The sequence below is a fragment of the Parasteatoda tepidariorum genome, chromosome 6, assembly GCF_982258835.1.
Source record: "Parasteatoda tepidariorum strain Cologne lab strain chromosome 6, Ptep-v5.0, whole genome shotgun sequence".
Classification (NCBI taxonomy): Eukaryota; Metazoa; Arthropoda; class Arachnida; order Araneae; family Theridiidae; genus Parasteatoda; species Parasteatoda tepidariorum.
Window position 1 is genome coordinate 90,059,012 of NC_141760.1, and position 16,273 is coordinate 90,075,284.

Here is a 16,273-nt window from a genome sequence, read left to right on the forward strand (position 1 = left end):
ATACATTTTGATGATTAGCTTTGAAGTTTGTTAGGAATTCTTTTTTACAAAGCAGTTGTTTGTAATTATATTTGCTTGCATAAAGTTTTTCAATAGAGATTTTCTGTTTATAAAAAGTTTTCAATTTTATCTAAGTCTGCTTATTCCTTTCGTTAGGTCGTAAGAATCCTATTTACACAGTATCTAAAATAGTTATCTTGACACCAATATTAGTATATATTAAGAAAACACCAATTTTTATAATAAAAGTGGGACAAAAATTGATCAAGCATTATTGGCATCAGTAACAGTATGGCAAATTTTTTACAGTTATAAATGGATAGTTACCTTTTCTCTGTTAATTTTAACTTATTAACACTTTTTTTAAAATTTGAATCTGTACTTATTACCAAAATTAAAAATAAGGAGGTGCATTGATTCAGTGTTTTCACTACAGCGCGAGAACGCGAGAATCTCGCATATTTTTTTCTTTTCTCGCATTAAAAAATTATTACTGCGAGAAATTTGCGCATTCTATAAATCAATTTCAAAATTCGCGAATTTCTAGCATTTTGGAAGAAGCTTCGAATTACGCTATTTAGAATAAAATCCGTTTCACTTTTCTTCCTGGATCTCTCATTATTTTCAACATTTGCTCCGTTATCTAGCTTCCCTATTTACCAGTATTATTTAGAACCTTTTCGAACAACAGAATACAACCGAACCACGGAACCCCTTTCAGAACACATTTCTCTGCAACCACGTGTTTACCATAGGTAAAGTTTTTTCATGTAAGACGTTCAAATTTTTTATGCACTAATGTAAGAGGGACAAATACCTAGTAAAGGCAAAATTTTCTATGCTGATGCAGCAAGAATATTCAATGCTTTAAAAAATAGAAGACGTTAAAAATGTATTATAATAAAAGAAATGATTTTTTTTCCAAGTCTATTTGTGTTTTTTAAGATTTTGGAAATCTCACTTAACTTTCTGAAATCTCACCCTGTTTTTGAGAAAGGGCGAGAAATTCTCACCCATTTTTTTTCTATGATGAAAACACTGGATTGCTAACTAATGTTATTGACTCTATACAATAGTCTAAAATAACTGTATAACTTACTGTAATACAGTATAGTGAACCTTCAAGGCACCGAAATTTCGGTTCACTATAACCGGGAGCTCACTATATCCGTTCCTCAAACAATTTTTACTAATGGCTCCGAACTCTTTTTTATTATACATTATTTAAATAAATTTCTATTATTATACATTATTTAAATAAATTAAGAAAATTTCTTCCTATATTGCTGTTACTAAATGTCTTTTCAGTTATAGCTTCCAACTATGTTTTGGGAGACATAGTTTAGAAATAATATATATGAAAATGTGTATGAAGATTCATTATTAAAAGTTATATTAGTGCTTTCATAAGCATCTGTTAGGAAGATTATTAATGTGATTGCAAACAGTTTTCACAAACAGCATTCTTTCTTTCTTTTTCTTATCTGCTAACTGGTTAATATTTATGTTCAAGTAAATTTTTTACATGTGTTTTTTAATAATTTCAATAAAAATTTCTATTTCAGATTTCCTGCGCTGAAAATTCTCTTGACTCTATTGAAATTCAGCTTGAAACTGAGTTGACCAAGCAATCTGGAATGCAGGTTGGTTTTAACATATAATTTGAATCATTGTATGTGCTCCTTTGACTTTCCTAAATTTCTCTCATTAAGTGATTGGATTGGTGCTTTAAGCAAATTGCTTAAAAAGATGGAGCTTTACACTTGAAATGTATTGCCCTTGATATTTCAAAATGGGCTTAGATTTTGATGTTAAAACATTTTGCCAAAACTTAAGAGCAACCAAGCCACCTTATGAATGTCCTGTCAAGTCATGTGGAAAAATTTATAAAAGTTTTCAAGGAATTCAATTTCATTTGTACAATTATGATCATGACAATCCCCCAATTCAACAGTCTCCTTCCACATCCTCATCTAAAATCAGAAAAAAGAAAAATAAATGGCATCCTCGTGCCAACCGTAGATCTCCCTCACCTCTGCAAGTTTCACCTAGTCCTCGTGACAGTTTACGCTATAATGAACCGCAAAAAGTCGTTGAAGTTGATTTAAATGGCCATGTTCATCAGTTGAACATTTGTGAACCAATTGACTTTGTTTTGCATGATGGTACTGAGACTGAGAAAAAAACTGAACAAAAACATGAAAAAATGGAAGTGAAACACACCAAAGCTAAAGTTACTAAATCCAATCGTCATTCTGATGCTTCTAAAAAACATAAAGAACCACCTCCTGTGAATACACCAAAGCTTCCTGAAGCTTCTTATCGTATTATTTCAGATTATAATGCTCCTGATGCACCCCCTATGCCTACAGCTTATTATCGTTTTATAGAAAAATCTTTGGAAGAATTGGATGAAGATGTAGAGTATGATATGGATGAGGAGGATTGTGTTTGGCTGGAATTTATGAATGAAAAACGTAAAGTTGATGATTTATCTGAAGTGACGCCTGACACTTTTGAGCTTCTCATGGATCGCCTTGAGAAGGAATCTTATTTTCAAAGTCAAACTACTGGGAAAGATCCCAATCCTTCAATTGATGAAGATGCTGTCTGTTGTATATGCAATGATGGTGAATGCCAGAACTCCAATGCAATTCTTTTTTGTGATATGTGTAACCTAGCAGTACATCAGGAGTGTTATGGTGTCCCATATATACCTGAGGGCCAGTGGTTGTGTCGAAGGTGTCTTCAATCACCCTCTAGAGCAGTAGATTGTGTACTTTGTCCTAATAAAGGGGGTGCATTTAAACAAACTGATGATGGAAGATGGGCTCATGTGGTTTGTGCTCTTTGGATACCGGAGGTTTGTTTTGCAAACACAGTATTTTTAGAACCGTTAGACAGTATAGAAAACATTCCACCTGCTAGATGGAAATTGTCTTGCTATATTTGTAAACAAAGGAGTGTTGGAGCTTGCATTCAATGCCATAAAGCCAACTGTTACACAGCATTTCATGTTACCTGTGCTCAACAGGCAGGTCTTTATATGCGAATGGAAGCTGTTAGAGAAAATAATGCAAATGGCACTTCTTATAATGTACGTAAAACTGCTTATTGTGATGTTCATGCTCCAGCAGATATGGATACTAGTCAAGATGATGACAACAGTAAAACTGACACTTTTAAAAAAGCTAAAGCAAAAGCTAAATCAAGAGAGAAAATGAGGAAAGCTCGAAAAATCCTAGCAGAGAAGCGTACTGCTGTTCCAATTGTTTCTCTACCTACAATCCCTCCAGAAAGATTAACTAAGATTGCAAGCATGGTTTCAATGCCGAAAAAACAAGCATTTTTAGATAGACTGCTAAGTTACTGGATTCTCAAAAGGCAGTCTAGAAATGGTGTGCCATTGTTGCGTCGTCTTCAGACATCTCAAACATCAAGGCGAGATCCCGATCTTGATAAAGATGCTGCTTCTTTAGGTGAACAGTTGCAATATTGGCAAAAATTACGTCAAGATTTAGAGCGAGCTAGGCTATTGGTTGAATTAATACGGAAACGTGAGAAATTAAAACGTGAGTACATTAGAGCTCATCAGCTTGCTACTGAAATGCAGATTCAGCCTCTAATTGTGAAGTTCCGTCAAGTTGTAGATCAATTAAAAGAAAAGGATATAGGGGAGATATTTGCCAAACCTGTTGATCTAAATGAAGTACCTGATTATTTAGATTATATAAAACAGCCTATGGATTTATCTTCGATGTTAGCAAAAGTAGACTCATACAGTTATAATAGCTTTGACAATTTTGAAAATGATTTTAATTTGATGATTAAAAATTGTTTATCATATAATTCAAAAGATACGGTTTTTTACAAAGCAGCTCTAAAAATGAGAGAGCAAGGTGGACATGTTTTACGTGAAGCCCGAAAGTTTATGGTTATAAATTTTGATTTTAAAACCGGTTTGTTCCTGGAACAGAAAACTCGAGCTAAGAGTGAAATTCAATACTATGGCTCTGAAGAATGTAAAAACGAATCTCGTTCAACGCCAGAGAGGCAACTTGATAGATGTCTAAACAAGTTGGATGAGGCTTATAAAATGAAACCTGGAGTGTCAAGGACAAGAAGAATAAAACGACTTCGCACCGAATCAGTAATATTGCGAAGAAAAATTTCATTACGAGCAGCTATTGAACGTAAAAGAAATCGCAGTATATCTGGTTTTAAACTTCATTCTAGTGATTCTAAGCCTAATTATTTAGATGACTCGTCTTTAAAAGCTTTAGATCAAACACCTAATACAAAGAAAGAAATTAAATCAGGTGACATTAAGTCTTTAACGCTTTCTCCTGAACTCAAAGACAATCTTTTAAGCAAAGTAAAAGATGAAATTGAAGAGGTCAGTGCTGTTAAAAAACGAGGGAGACCTTCTTCTCTTAAATCCCAGAAGAAAATTGCTGTTGCTAGTCCCAGAAATTTTACTCGAAATAGAACAAAAATAAAAGATAGCACCAGTGAAAGTGATGTTAAACCAAACATTTCTGAGTGTGATGTCAAGCCTAAAGCATCTTTAAATAAAACTAGAAATAGGCAGAAATGGCAAGACTCTTCATCTGAAGTTGATGAAGGTAGTCTCCCAAACGTTAAAAATAAAGTTAAGGAAGATAATAGAGTGAAGGAGAAAAAAATGTTACGTACACCTCTTCGAAGAGCTGCTAAAGAAGGGCTAAGTCAAAATATGGTTTTTACTGATACAGATGAAGAAGATAAATGCAGTGTTGATCATATGAAAACTGTTTCTTCTAAAGCAATTTTCCATGGACGTAATCTCAGAAATCCAGGAACTGATTCTGCCGATGAAGATGTGGTCTCGCCGCCACCTCGCGTGGGCAGACCTCCTAAGAAAAGCTTTAAGAATAGTTTAAAATCATTAAATGCTAAAAATTTGTCTCCTCCTCCTACATTGTTAAAATCTCCAAAAGGTTCATCTACTTCATCTGAATCTCAACAGGTGGTTCAGAAAGCTGTCAAAAGTCCTTCCGTTTCATCAATATCACCCAAGTCTACAAAAGCTGTATCTCCTCCTGTTTTGAAACCCCAGATATCTGCAAACATACCTGAAGATCAAACTGAAAGTCCTACAGTAATGCACCATAAAAGATTTCAAAAGCAGGAAGCAATCTTAGCATCTAGAACTAGACGCTCTATGGCAACTAGAAGGGATAGCATTAAAGAATTTAGTTCTGAAGCTAGTGAAGCTGAAACCGACAAATCTTTTGACTTGAAAGAAAGGGAAACTCGTAGCAAATCTACAAGAGCTCAAGGTCGTTCACAGTCTGAAACTGATGTTATACCAGCAAAGAAAAGTCCCAAGAAAAACCGCACAACCAGCATGACGACAGAGGGAGAAGTTTTTACCAGAAGAAAATCCTCTGCACTGCATAACTCTCTTTCCTCTTGTTTATCACCTTTTTCAACTTTACCACAAACTGATAGTTTCAAAGTATACAGATCCAATACAAAAGATCATGGTACTGATTCTGATAATAATTCTTTAAAGAACAGTAGTTCTGAAGAAGAGGAAGAAGAAGAATCTGAATATGAAACTGATGATGAAGACGAAGAGGAAGAATCAAAAGATAAAAAGCCCGTTTCTGCTGCTGTTAGTGCAAGAACAGAAGAACTTCAGCAAATTCCTCTTCAGCCCTTAGATTTAGTCTGGGCTAAATGCCGAGGATATCCTTGGTATCCAGCTTTGATAATTAGTCCAGATATACCAAATTCTGGATATTTTCATAATGGTGTGCCAATACCAATACCACCAGATGATGTTGTAGCTTTAAAAGCTAATTATAAGTCAGATGTTTATTTAGTTTTATTCTTTGATACTAAGAGAACTTGGCAGTGGTTACCTCGAGATAAATTGGAGCCTTTAGGTGTCGATTCCAACTTAGACAAAGCGAGACTCGTTGAGTCCAAAAAAGCAGCTGAGCGGAAAGCTGTAAAAAAGGCTTTTGAAAATGCTATTTTGCACCGGTGTCGTGTGACAGGGGAATCTACCAGCATATCAAATGATTCAGACACTGAAAGTTAATGCGAGATCTCACTTCTAAAATTTATTTGTTCTGTATCATAAAGCATTATTTATTGAGCACCATGTAAATTATTCAATGTAAATATTTGTCCATATGTGTTTCATCTTCTGCAGAGGATATCAGTTAAGCTCTTATAGAGAACTAGTTAGTTCCAATTGAGGACATTTTCAAAATTTCTCTGAACTTGTTGTTTAAGGATATATATTTTATTTGTAGTACAGGACTATTTTTATATATGAGCATTTTTAACAGTTTGTAAATATTCATCACCCATTATTGTTGACAGAGATTAACTATTGATATTTCCTGTGTAACTGAGCTTTTTCTAATGAAGCTCTAGTTATATGTTTCAGAGAAAGAATTTGGTACTTAAAGCCATTTTCAGTGTCAAATTTCGTTCTCCTGCTCTGCTCCAAAATTTTCTTGAGGGCTGGATCTCGTGGACATAATTATTTTGGTGAGTATACATAGCACTGCATGCTTAGATTCTTTAATTGAATCAGTACTTTAATTGAATGATTTAATTGAAACAGTTTTTAGTGTTCTAAATATACTTGTTAAACATGGTGCGTAGCATTTTTAAAAAGTGCCTAAAGCTACTTAATTTCGTTTTTTAAAAGCCCTTAAAGGTGCTTTTCTCGTGGGGTGTTTTTAAAAAGTGCTTAATTTTTCCCTTTTCGAGAGTAAGATTTGTTTTTCTTTACGATTTCGATTTTCTCTACGAATTATGCAAAAGTGTGGTTTTCTCATTGTTCCATTCAACGTTTTTACAATTCATTCCACTACTATCCATTTCAGCTTACCGTCGGTCCGTAACGTATGGTAGCGCCAATCATGTTACAAGTTTGATGAAATACTTCTACTGAGCTGCATTCAGTGAGATTCTTGCACTCTCATGTGTGACTCTGCTGCATTTTGCAAGATATTCTCAATTTCAGGTTTCATTTTCCACCCTCTGAAATCGAACAGAAAAATTTCTCAATCTTTTTATGGTGGCTAATATAATCATAATCAAGAAAAGAATTCTATGTCAGAAACTAGTTATTTTATCATGATCATGTAAAATCTTAGAAAATTATTTTACGTTTTGTTAATGCATATAGTGCTTAAAAATATTTTATGAGTGTTTAAAAAGTACTTTAAAGGTGCTTATTTTTTGTTGAGAGATTTGGCTACGCACCCTGTTATAAATAATAATGAAGTTAAATTTCCTTTAACAGTTTACTTGAATCCAACAGTACAGTAACTATTTAAATTATTATCCCTAATTATGATAAAACAGCATAAATTACTTTCTCTCACCTTTTATCCTGATTAAAACATAAAATTCTCTATGAAAAAAATTTCTGTATTATATATATATTCAGAAAAATAAAAAAATAACACATTAATTGAAAAATTTAATAAAGTTAAACATTGATAAAACATTCACTCAATTGTAGCATCTGCACCACCTTTTAAATTTTTCTGCAAACCCAATGAACCAAACTAAGAGTGTACAATCTTTATCACTTGATAACTTAATTATTCTGTTTTGATATAAGAACTATTTAAACTTTGTACAAAAATTAAAAGAATGAGTATGTATGTCTACTGTTTTGAATTGAGAAACACCTGATTAAAGTTTTGCAGCACACTAATAAAAACATTTGAAGATTTTCGATTTTGAAGCAGGGTACTGTGCATTGCCTATTAGAGGGTCACATTTTACTTCTGAGTAATTTGTGATAGAAAATAATTTTGTCTCAGTATTATTAGTTTTACTTAGCAAAATCTGAATTTGTAATGCACACACATTTTTAGTACAGTATTAATCTTCTTAAATGGTAAGAATTGAAAAAAATTTAAAAAGCATATTTATGTAACATGATTTATTTTAAGAAATCGCCATTGAAATATAAATTATAATTCTTTATAAATAAAAAGAATTGAAACATTTGATTATGGATAATTTTAATTAGAAATGACATTTTCTAATATCTTAGAATTTTTTTTTTCTTTTACAATTTAACAGATTTTGCAAAATTTGGAGAATAAATTTTTCAATTTCACTTATTATCTTCAAATTTCTTACATCTATGTTTATGAATGTTAATGTACTTAATTTGAATTATCTAGTAGTAGGTATTTCTAGTCTATTCTCTAAAAATATTATTTTATAAAATATTTATATTTTGTTTCAATTTAATTTTTTGTAATGAAAGAAAAAATAAATTTAATTATCCAAACAAACAGTTTAATTGTTCTATTCTTCAAAAAAGTTCTTTTTTACAGTTTTTTGTTGTTCAATTAATTTCATTTCATATATATAATTTTTATGCTTTTAAACACAGTAATAGATTAATTTTTAAAAAAATTAAATTTAAATTAATGTAATAAATTTCATTTCTAAAAACATTTTTCAAGTAAATTTCCAAATACATTCATACAATAATACCTACTCACGACTTACACTCTTTTACTAAATTACCAATTCTATTTTTGAAATATAATTGAATTGGAACATAATTTATTTTAATTTACATTATAAAACTAATTTTGAGAATTTGAAGCTGGATTTAAAAGTAGATCTTTAACAGATACAAACTTTTGAAGTCCATAAGTATTTTTTTTTCCATCAAACTTTATGATTTTTTTAGAGAAAATTAAGTTTAATTTATCAATCAATTTTGTATCATGTATACTTAGATTCAATAGAATATTGCTATTTTATGAACATTTATTATGACTTACCAGGCTAGGCTCGTTGATTTATATCTTTAGTTACTTTAACTAAGTTATTTAGGTCAAATTCTTTCTCTGAAATGTTTTGTGTTATATTTAGTTATTTATAAACATTATTAAACATCATTATCAGAAAATATAACATTAAATTATTATTTTAATGTTATTTTCTGAAGTTTTATGTTTAAACTAAACTTTTAACTAACTGTCAATGAGTATATTTGTTTTCCTTGTTTTGCATAGAGCTATTTTTCATATATAGTGCTTTTAATGTTTTATTCCCAAGATAATCATAAATATATTTTCAAAAGCCTTGAAATAAGAAGCCTGCTATTTAAAAAAAAACGCACTGTTTTTCATCAAGTTTTTATTAATTTTTCCGATTAAGGTAACTTTTTTTACTTAAAGCCCTTCTCAAAGCTCTTTTTGAGAGAATATCAAATAGATTTTAATATCAGTTCAATGTGTTAAGAGAGTCAGATATTGCTATTATATATTAATAAGGCTTCCTATATTAAATTATAGGGATTACCAGAATCTAAATTTCTTAATTAAATTACTAATATTTATCATGGAATAAATTTTATAATTTTATCATGGAATAAATTTTATAATTCTCATTCATAATTTTTTTTTTTATGGAACTTAGTTATCAAATTTTGATTTTTATGGTTTAAATTATTTTTTAAACGTGGTTAAATTTTACCAAAGCTACTCAAGTGGCTTTAATAATTTTTTTAGAATACTTGAAATCTAAAATTTGGTATCTAAGTTCTGTAAAATATATTTTAATTAATAAAATGAAGCAAAGTGTTTCCAAAATATTAATTTGTGACTTAAATAGGTAATAATTGATACTCATATAATTCAGTGTAGTTTCATGTAGGAGGATTGCATTTGAAGCAAAGTTAAATACTATATACATTATTTTGCTAAAAAAATGTGTTGGCTTAAAATATGTGAAATATTTAAAGAATTATTAATTTTTTTCTTGTTTTTTTCCCTTTGAATATCATAAATCTAGTTTTTTTTATATTTATTTTTGTTAAGAAGCAAGAAAGTCATTAAAATCAGTGAATAATTCTTAAATTTTAGCATATTTTTATACAGCAAGCTATGCACTGTTGCACATTTCAAAAGAAAATTGTGGCTTTTCCTTATATATTATTTTCCACCATAGATGGTGCTGCAAAATTTCACTTAACAATCATCAGTAATTATTTCAACTCACAAAAGGTTAAAAATAATTTATTTCACACAATGAAAAAACCTTTGAAGAAGGGCTTTAAACCGAACTAATGCACTTAAATTCTTAAATATTTTTTCTCACATTCTTTCATCAAGACAAATTCTTTTAATAATTATTTTTGTTTTTAGCTCAACCCAGTTGCCTTGTTCAGTGCTATTGAAGATTCTAAGAAAGAATTGGCGGAACTAAAAAGGGAAATGAACCTTCTTGTCAAAGCTCAGGAGGTTAGTCACATACATTAAATGTGTCTAGATTTTTAGCTTTCTATTTACTTTCATTTATTTTTAAATTATAATAAGTTGAAAGGGTTGAAAATATTTTTGAAAATTCTAGAGTTGCACTTTTACTCACCTGAATGTTAAGCACTTTAAAGTCATGTAGTATTTACTTAATACTTATTTTCTTGATAACAAAGTTCTGTTTCTGTCTTCTCACTATCAGTGCTTCTTTATGCGTAAAAATAGTCAATACTTATGTAAATGGGATAGTTACTTAGTATACTTTGTACTATGGAGACTAAAGCACAAATGAAAATACGGAGATGGTCATACTAGTTTAGTTCTATAAATTAAGTAAATTGATTTTAATAAATTTACTTTATGTAAATCAAATCGCATGTTTTTCCGACAGTGATGTGCCCCATTAATAGTTTTAGGGAGAGATGTGAATTTCAATTAAAAATAATTTACATGATCTGGTATATTTTCAATTTGGAAGAACTGCTTTCGCAACCTAATACAGTTGAACCTGTTTATCTCGAACCTCTTTATCTTGAAAACCTCTATATCTCGAAATTTTTAAAATTCCCTACATTTACTGTCTAAAATAAATTTATTTTCCATGTTTATGTCGATTTTTTTTCCTTCAAAACCTCCATTTCTCGAATTTCTAATTATAGAGCACAAATGTCAAAACTTTCCTCATCAGCAGAACTCGTAGACAGAGATGAATTTCGTGAATCCACAGGAAGTAAGGATGAACAGGTTGGGGGTGTTTCTTGAAATTTCAATCACTATCCCTGCACTTCCTTAACTAGTAAGGAATACAATGATTCTGGCAGTAAGTGAGGGGTTAATGAGTAGTGACCATCAGGGGTTAGCTTTTCAACATAGATAAGAAAGCTAAGAATAGAAATTCATTTTGACCTCAAAATTGCAACCAATGGATCAAAGGATAAAGTGAACTATAGAAAACGATCTATGAGGAATTTGCGATCTTTCTAACCTCAAAAGAATAATTGAAACAAATAAGGTTATCAGTCAAAAATCTTATTTATTATTTTCAGTGTTAAATGTATGTTAAAAAACTGTTATGTAAATAGATGTATGTGGTATAATTAATTTAAAGAAATGTCTATATTTTTCTACTAAAAACAAAGCACTTTTAATCAAATTTCTTAATTAAATTTAATTTCTTTATAGTACCTGTATAACTTGAAACCTCTCTATCTCGAATTTTTTGCCTTTCCTGTGAGATTCGAGATAAACAGGTTCGACTGTATTAACTGTTAAAAAGTTCAGTTTGACTTAAAATAGCTTCATCTTTTTGAATTCTTATTCCTTGATATAAAACCTTTTTTTTATTATTATTAGTTACATTAAAGTAACTAGTAACTATTTCAATGCAAAAGATTAAAGTTCTGGCAGTTTAATATAAAAATTAACTTATTTATATTTATAATTAATCCCTGTTTCTACTCTTTCTTTAAAGCTTTTTTGCAACTTAATAGTTGGTGACTTTCTTTCAGCAAATATTGGTTCCCAATGTTATTCAATAGGTAAATAAACTCAGTAGGAACTGTGTAATTGAATCAGTTTACCTCATTTATTTAAGACAAATTATTTAAGATGTAAGAAAGATATGTTAAAATTATCTTTCAAATTAAGCGTAATTAACAGACAAAATCGAACAAAGTTTTGTAATTAATGCATTTTATAATTATTTTAAACTTTCGTTGACTGATATTTCCTGCCAGGATCTTGTTTTGGAAATTTCAAAATTATTTTTCGCCAAAAAACTTATTATTAAGAAGTATATAGGTAATTTTACAAAAATGTTATTTATTCGAGACTATATGAACAGTTAAATACCAAAAAATTAAAACATCCCTCTTCTTCTGTAAGTGTTCTCAAACATACCTAATTTCTTTCCTCTGCAAATTGTGTAGAAATTTAAAAACTTTCATGTATGTGTAGAGCTGAATTATCTATACCATTAAAAAAGAACTACTTCCAAAACAATATTCTTTGCTATAGTTAAATTACTGATATTATAATATCAGTAATTTAATGTTCTTTTATGTGTTTAATAGAAACATAATCAAAAATTAATATAGATTTTCAAGACAAAATCAGATAAAATAATGTACTATTGATTTTTACGAATAAGTGTTAAAGTCTGTTTAAATTAAATGAAAAAATTGGCAATTTTGATGTAAGAGTCAGTTATTTATTTAATTATAGCTTATGAATATTAAAGGTTATATATTTGGTTAATGAGATTGATTACTCTTTGTTAACGACAGGAGAGACTTAAATTTATAAAGTTTTTGTATGTAAAGTTTTAATTTGTTTTATAGGAAACAAAAGAACAGCTCACTGAGAAAGTGCAGGTGCTTTGCAAACAGTTACAAGATATGGAGAAGAAACTAGGTTCAGGAAATACCTTATCCTGTAATGCTGGTTCTGTTATGAAAAGTCACTTCAAATGATCTTTTTGCTTCTCAAAATAACATTGCATTTTTTTTCCTTTTGTTAAAATAGTGGATATTTATCATTATTTAAAAAAAAAAATTTAACTATATAGTTAAAGTGTTTATCACTTGTGAAATAGATGCCAAGAAACTTAAATTTAAAATTGTTCAAAAATCACAAATAGCAAAGTTTTATTAAAACATTAACATGTAATGGTGTCATATAAGTTCTCCTTCGAAAGTTAGTTAAATTGGCAGAGGGAATAAAATTTGATAAAAGAGGTTACATTGAACTAATTGAAGCAAATTTAGATTTAAAGAGTAGCAAACTTTAAATTGACTGTAAAACCAAATATCAATGATTTCCGAATAAGTTTAAGAAATTAATATATCTATATTTTATAATGATGTTTTACGAATATGGGTCCAAATTAATATATATATTTTTTTATATTGATGTGGAAACTTCTAGAAATCTGAATTAATGCATGAAATTAATTTATAGATGATATTGGGTGAGAATATCCTCCTCAAATGCATTGTCACTTTATGTTGTCCATAAATTTATTTCGTACATTGGCCTAAATTTCTGAAAGAGTTTTCCACATTATTAAAAGCAAAAATTCTATTGTTAATGATCTCACTGCTGTACCATAATTTTTAAATATTTGGAAATCCTTTTAATTTTACTGCTAATTTGATGCAGTTGGATGCATTTTCATGATTACTCATTAACTTTACTCAATTAGTGTGATATAAAAGATTCTATTGATTGATGCAATCTCTGTTTTACAATCTCCACCGTTTTTCCTACTGATAAAACTATGCAAAACTGAAATGTTTAATAAGATTTAAATATTTGTGACTTTTAAACATTGTTTTAGAATAAATTTCAATTTTATACCTTATGATTACTCTTATTTTAAAAGTTATGTTTAAAGACTAAAATATTGTTTAGGCAAACTACTTGCTTTAAACATTCCTTAAAGTTATTTAAGAAATATTGATTGCACTATTTTTACTTAGTATTCTCTGGCATATGTGGTTATGTATTTTTTTATTTCAGTTGTGTACAAACATTTTGCACATTTTTGCAATTTTATTTTCTTACTTTTTGCTGTTAAATGCACAAAATTTTTTTATGAGTTAAGTGAAGTCTTTCTATAATTAAATAATCTGGTTCCAGTTGAAAAATTTGCTATACTGTTCCACTATACAGAGGTTAGAGATGTTTTCAGTTATTTAAGTGAAAAGTATATAATGAGTAGCAGTATGATATGACTTAAAAATTAATACATCACATACTATAAATTTATTATTATAATTATAGAAATAAAATGCTTAAAAGTGAAGAAAATTCATCAATTTCTAGTAATATATACCTACTGTATTTTACTTGAAAAATATTCACTATGTTAACTTTCTACATCTAAAAAGTTGTGCAGTGTACAAAATACAAAACGGACCACACAGAATAACTTTGGATCTAATAATCGAGCCTTCACATTCTAGGACTATCTCGAAGGTGGCCTCATATGCTAATTACTTAGTGCAGACAATATTTTAAGCTACGAATTCAGACACAAAAACGTACTTTTTCTGAAGAAACATACCTTCTTTTTCAACGAATTCGAATTTATGACCCTCAAATCCCGAAATCTGAGTCTGTTGAAAAAAAGGTAAGTTTATTCAGAGAAAGTACGAATTTGTGTCTGAATTCGTTGCTTAAAATATCGTTTGCATCAATTAACATATTTGAGATCACACCCTTTGAACAATTAAGATTGAGTCCTGGAACGGGATGAATAAGATCATTAAAGTAAAAGTTATTCAGGGTGGCCTTTTTATTTTACTGTGCACTGTACATTACATTGCTCAAATCTCTTGATCTGTACAATATAAAATCTTTGGCAGTTCATTGTCCTTTTCTAAAAAGTGTCAAGTCCTATGTTATTTTCTTTGATAATACCAATTTTCAATTCAAACTTTCTTCAAAATTAGATAACCTTTAAATATTCAATTGTAGGGAGACTCCACTGTATAATTAGTAAATTCATTATTCATATGTTTTCCTTATCTGTGAAATGTACCTAAAATAATTGGTTTAAGTCTTTGTTTATTATGTTTATTGTTACTCTGCATATTTAGCAAATTTAAAAATACAAATAAAGAAATCTATGCAATGACCACTGTATGAAATTGTAAATATAATTTTTGTAATAAAGCAAAGATAAAAGTATTTATAACTGTGCCTTAAATTTGTGTTACATAGTAATATTCATCTTATTTTATAGAGAAAACAGAATTCAAATTTATTGATGATGTAAAACTGAAATCTCAGACTTTTTTTTAAAGATGCCAATGTCATACATTCTATAATAAAAACTAGCGTGTATCAGGAAGTACAGGGGTTGGGCGAAATAAAGAAAACGCTTCTTACTACCTAATTTTTTTTAAATTTCTCAAGAAAGAGAATTATTTTAAGTGTTAAGTCATGAAAATTATCAAGTGTAAGGTTTGAGGGACCGGCAATAAATTATAAAAAAAAAAATGTTTTTGATTAATCCTATACCGAAAAATACAGCCATAAGCTTGTAACTCATGTTAATTACATTGAAAAAATTGCACAAAATTGCGTTAACTCAGCTTAAAGTTATTTATGGAGGTAAGTCAAAAAAACTAGTTTATAAAAATATTCATAATTTTTCTTACTATAACTGAAGAAATATTCAAAAAAATAATAATAATAAAAAAAAGCCGCTAGCTAGGCTAGGTCTATATGTAAATTTGTGCAGTTATTTGACATGAGTTATAATACTTTGTATTTTTCGGCTTAGATTGTTCAAAAAAATTCTTCTTTATTCGGAATTTATTGCCGATATCTGAAACATTTAAACTTTATTGATATGTATAAGAAATCACGTGATTTAAACACTTATGAAGTTTTAAAATAACTAAGTATTTCTTGAGAAATAGGAAAAAATTAGTTAGTTTTGGAATCTTAGCATTATTTTGTCAAACCCCTGTATATTTTTAGTTAGCTACATAATTATAAAATTACAATAAAATTTTTGTTGTTTTAGGAAGATTTTCTTCTTACTTAAAGTCATTAAAATGTTACCTATAAGTTGTAATTCTCTGTGACAGGATTCTTTTTAAGTTAAAAATTCCTTGCAAGAAATGAAAAAATTATTTAAAAAATTTTTTTTTCATGGTAAATTCTAACTTGTTATTTATAATTTTTGATTCCAAAAGAAAAATTAAACTAAAAATAAGCTAAGCATAAAGAACTTACATTTCCTTAACTTCGTTATAAAATATTTACTTGTTTCTAAATTCTAATGTAAAATTTTTGCTTCTCTGAAAGGCAGATACACAAAAAATTCAATTAAGTTATTGCAATTTTAGTTTAGAACTTAGCTGAATCTATTTTAATAGCTCACGCATTACAAAATTTTATCAAAATTAAAATGGGAACAATCCCTAGTTTACATTGAATGATCTATATTAAGAGAA

The 16,273-nt window shown here is 29.0% G+C and overlaps 2 protein-coding genes across 4 annotated transcripts in view; one reads left to right on the top strand and one right to left on the bottom strand.

Annotated features, from left to right (window-relative positions):
* The first annotated feature begins 1,653 nt into the window (after nt 1-1,653).
* On the top strand, nt 1,654-14,996 carry Br140 (bromodomain-containing protein 140). The gene is made up of 3 exons (XM_043041094.3): nt 1,654-6,549; nt 10,194-10,289; nt 12,644-14,996. The coding sequence occupies exon 1, from the start codon at nt 1,793-1,795 to the stop codon at nt 6,089-6,091; it is 4,299 nt and encodes a 1,432-aa protein (XP_042897028.1). The 5' UTR covers nt 1,654-1,792; the 3' UTR covers nt 6,092-6,549; nt 10,194-10,289; nt 12,644-14,996.
* LOC107439846 (ileal sodium/bile acid cotransporter) overlaps nt 14,048-16,273 on the bottom strand; it is a 31,841-nt gene continuing 29,615 nt past the window's right edge. For 2 of the 3 annotated variants that reach the window (XM_016052577.4, XM_016052574.5), the window contains exon 6: nt 14,730-14,847. The gene's annotated coding sequence lies outside the window, so the exon portion shown is untranslated. Of the gene's footprint in view, nt 14,848-16,273 lie in introns of all 3 variants that reach the window. The other variant, XM_016052576.4, reaches the window with a different exon arrangement.

What these genes read in the sequence shown, in the direction of transcription:
- Br140 (XM_043041094.3), top strand. Translation starts at nt 1,793, where the DNA reads ATGGGCTTAGATTTTGATGTTAAAACATTTTGCCAAAACTTAAGAGCA.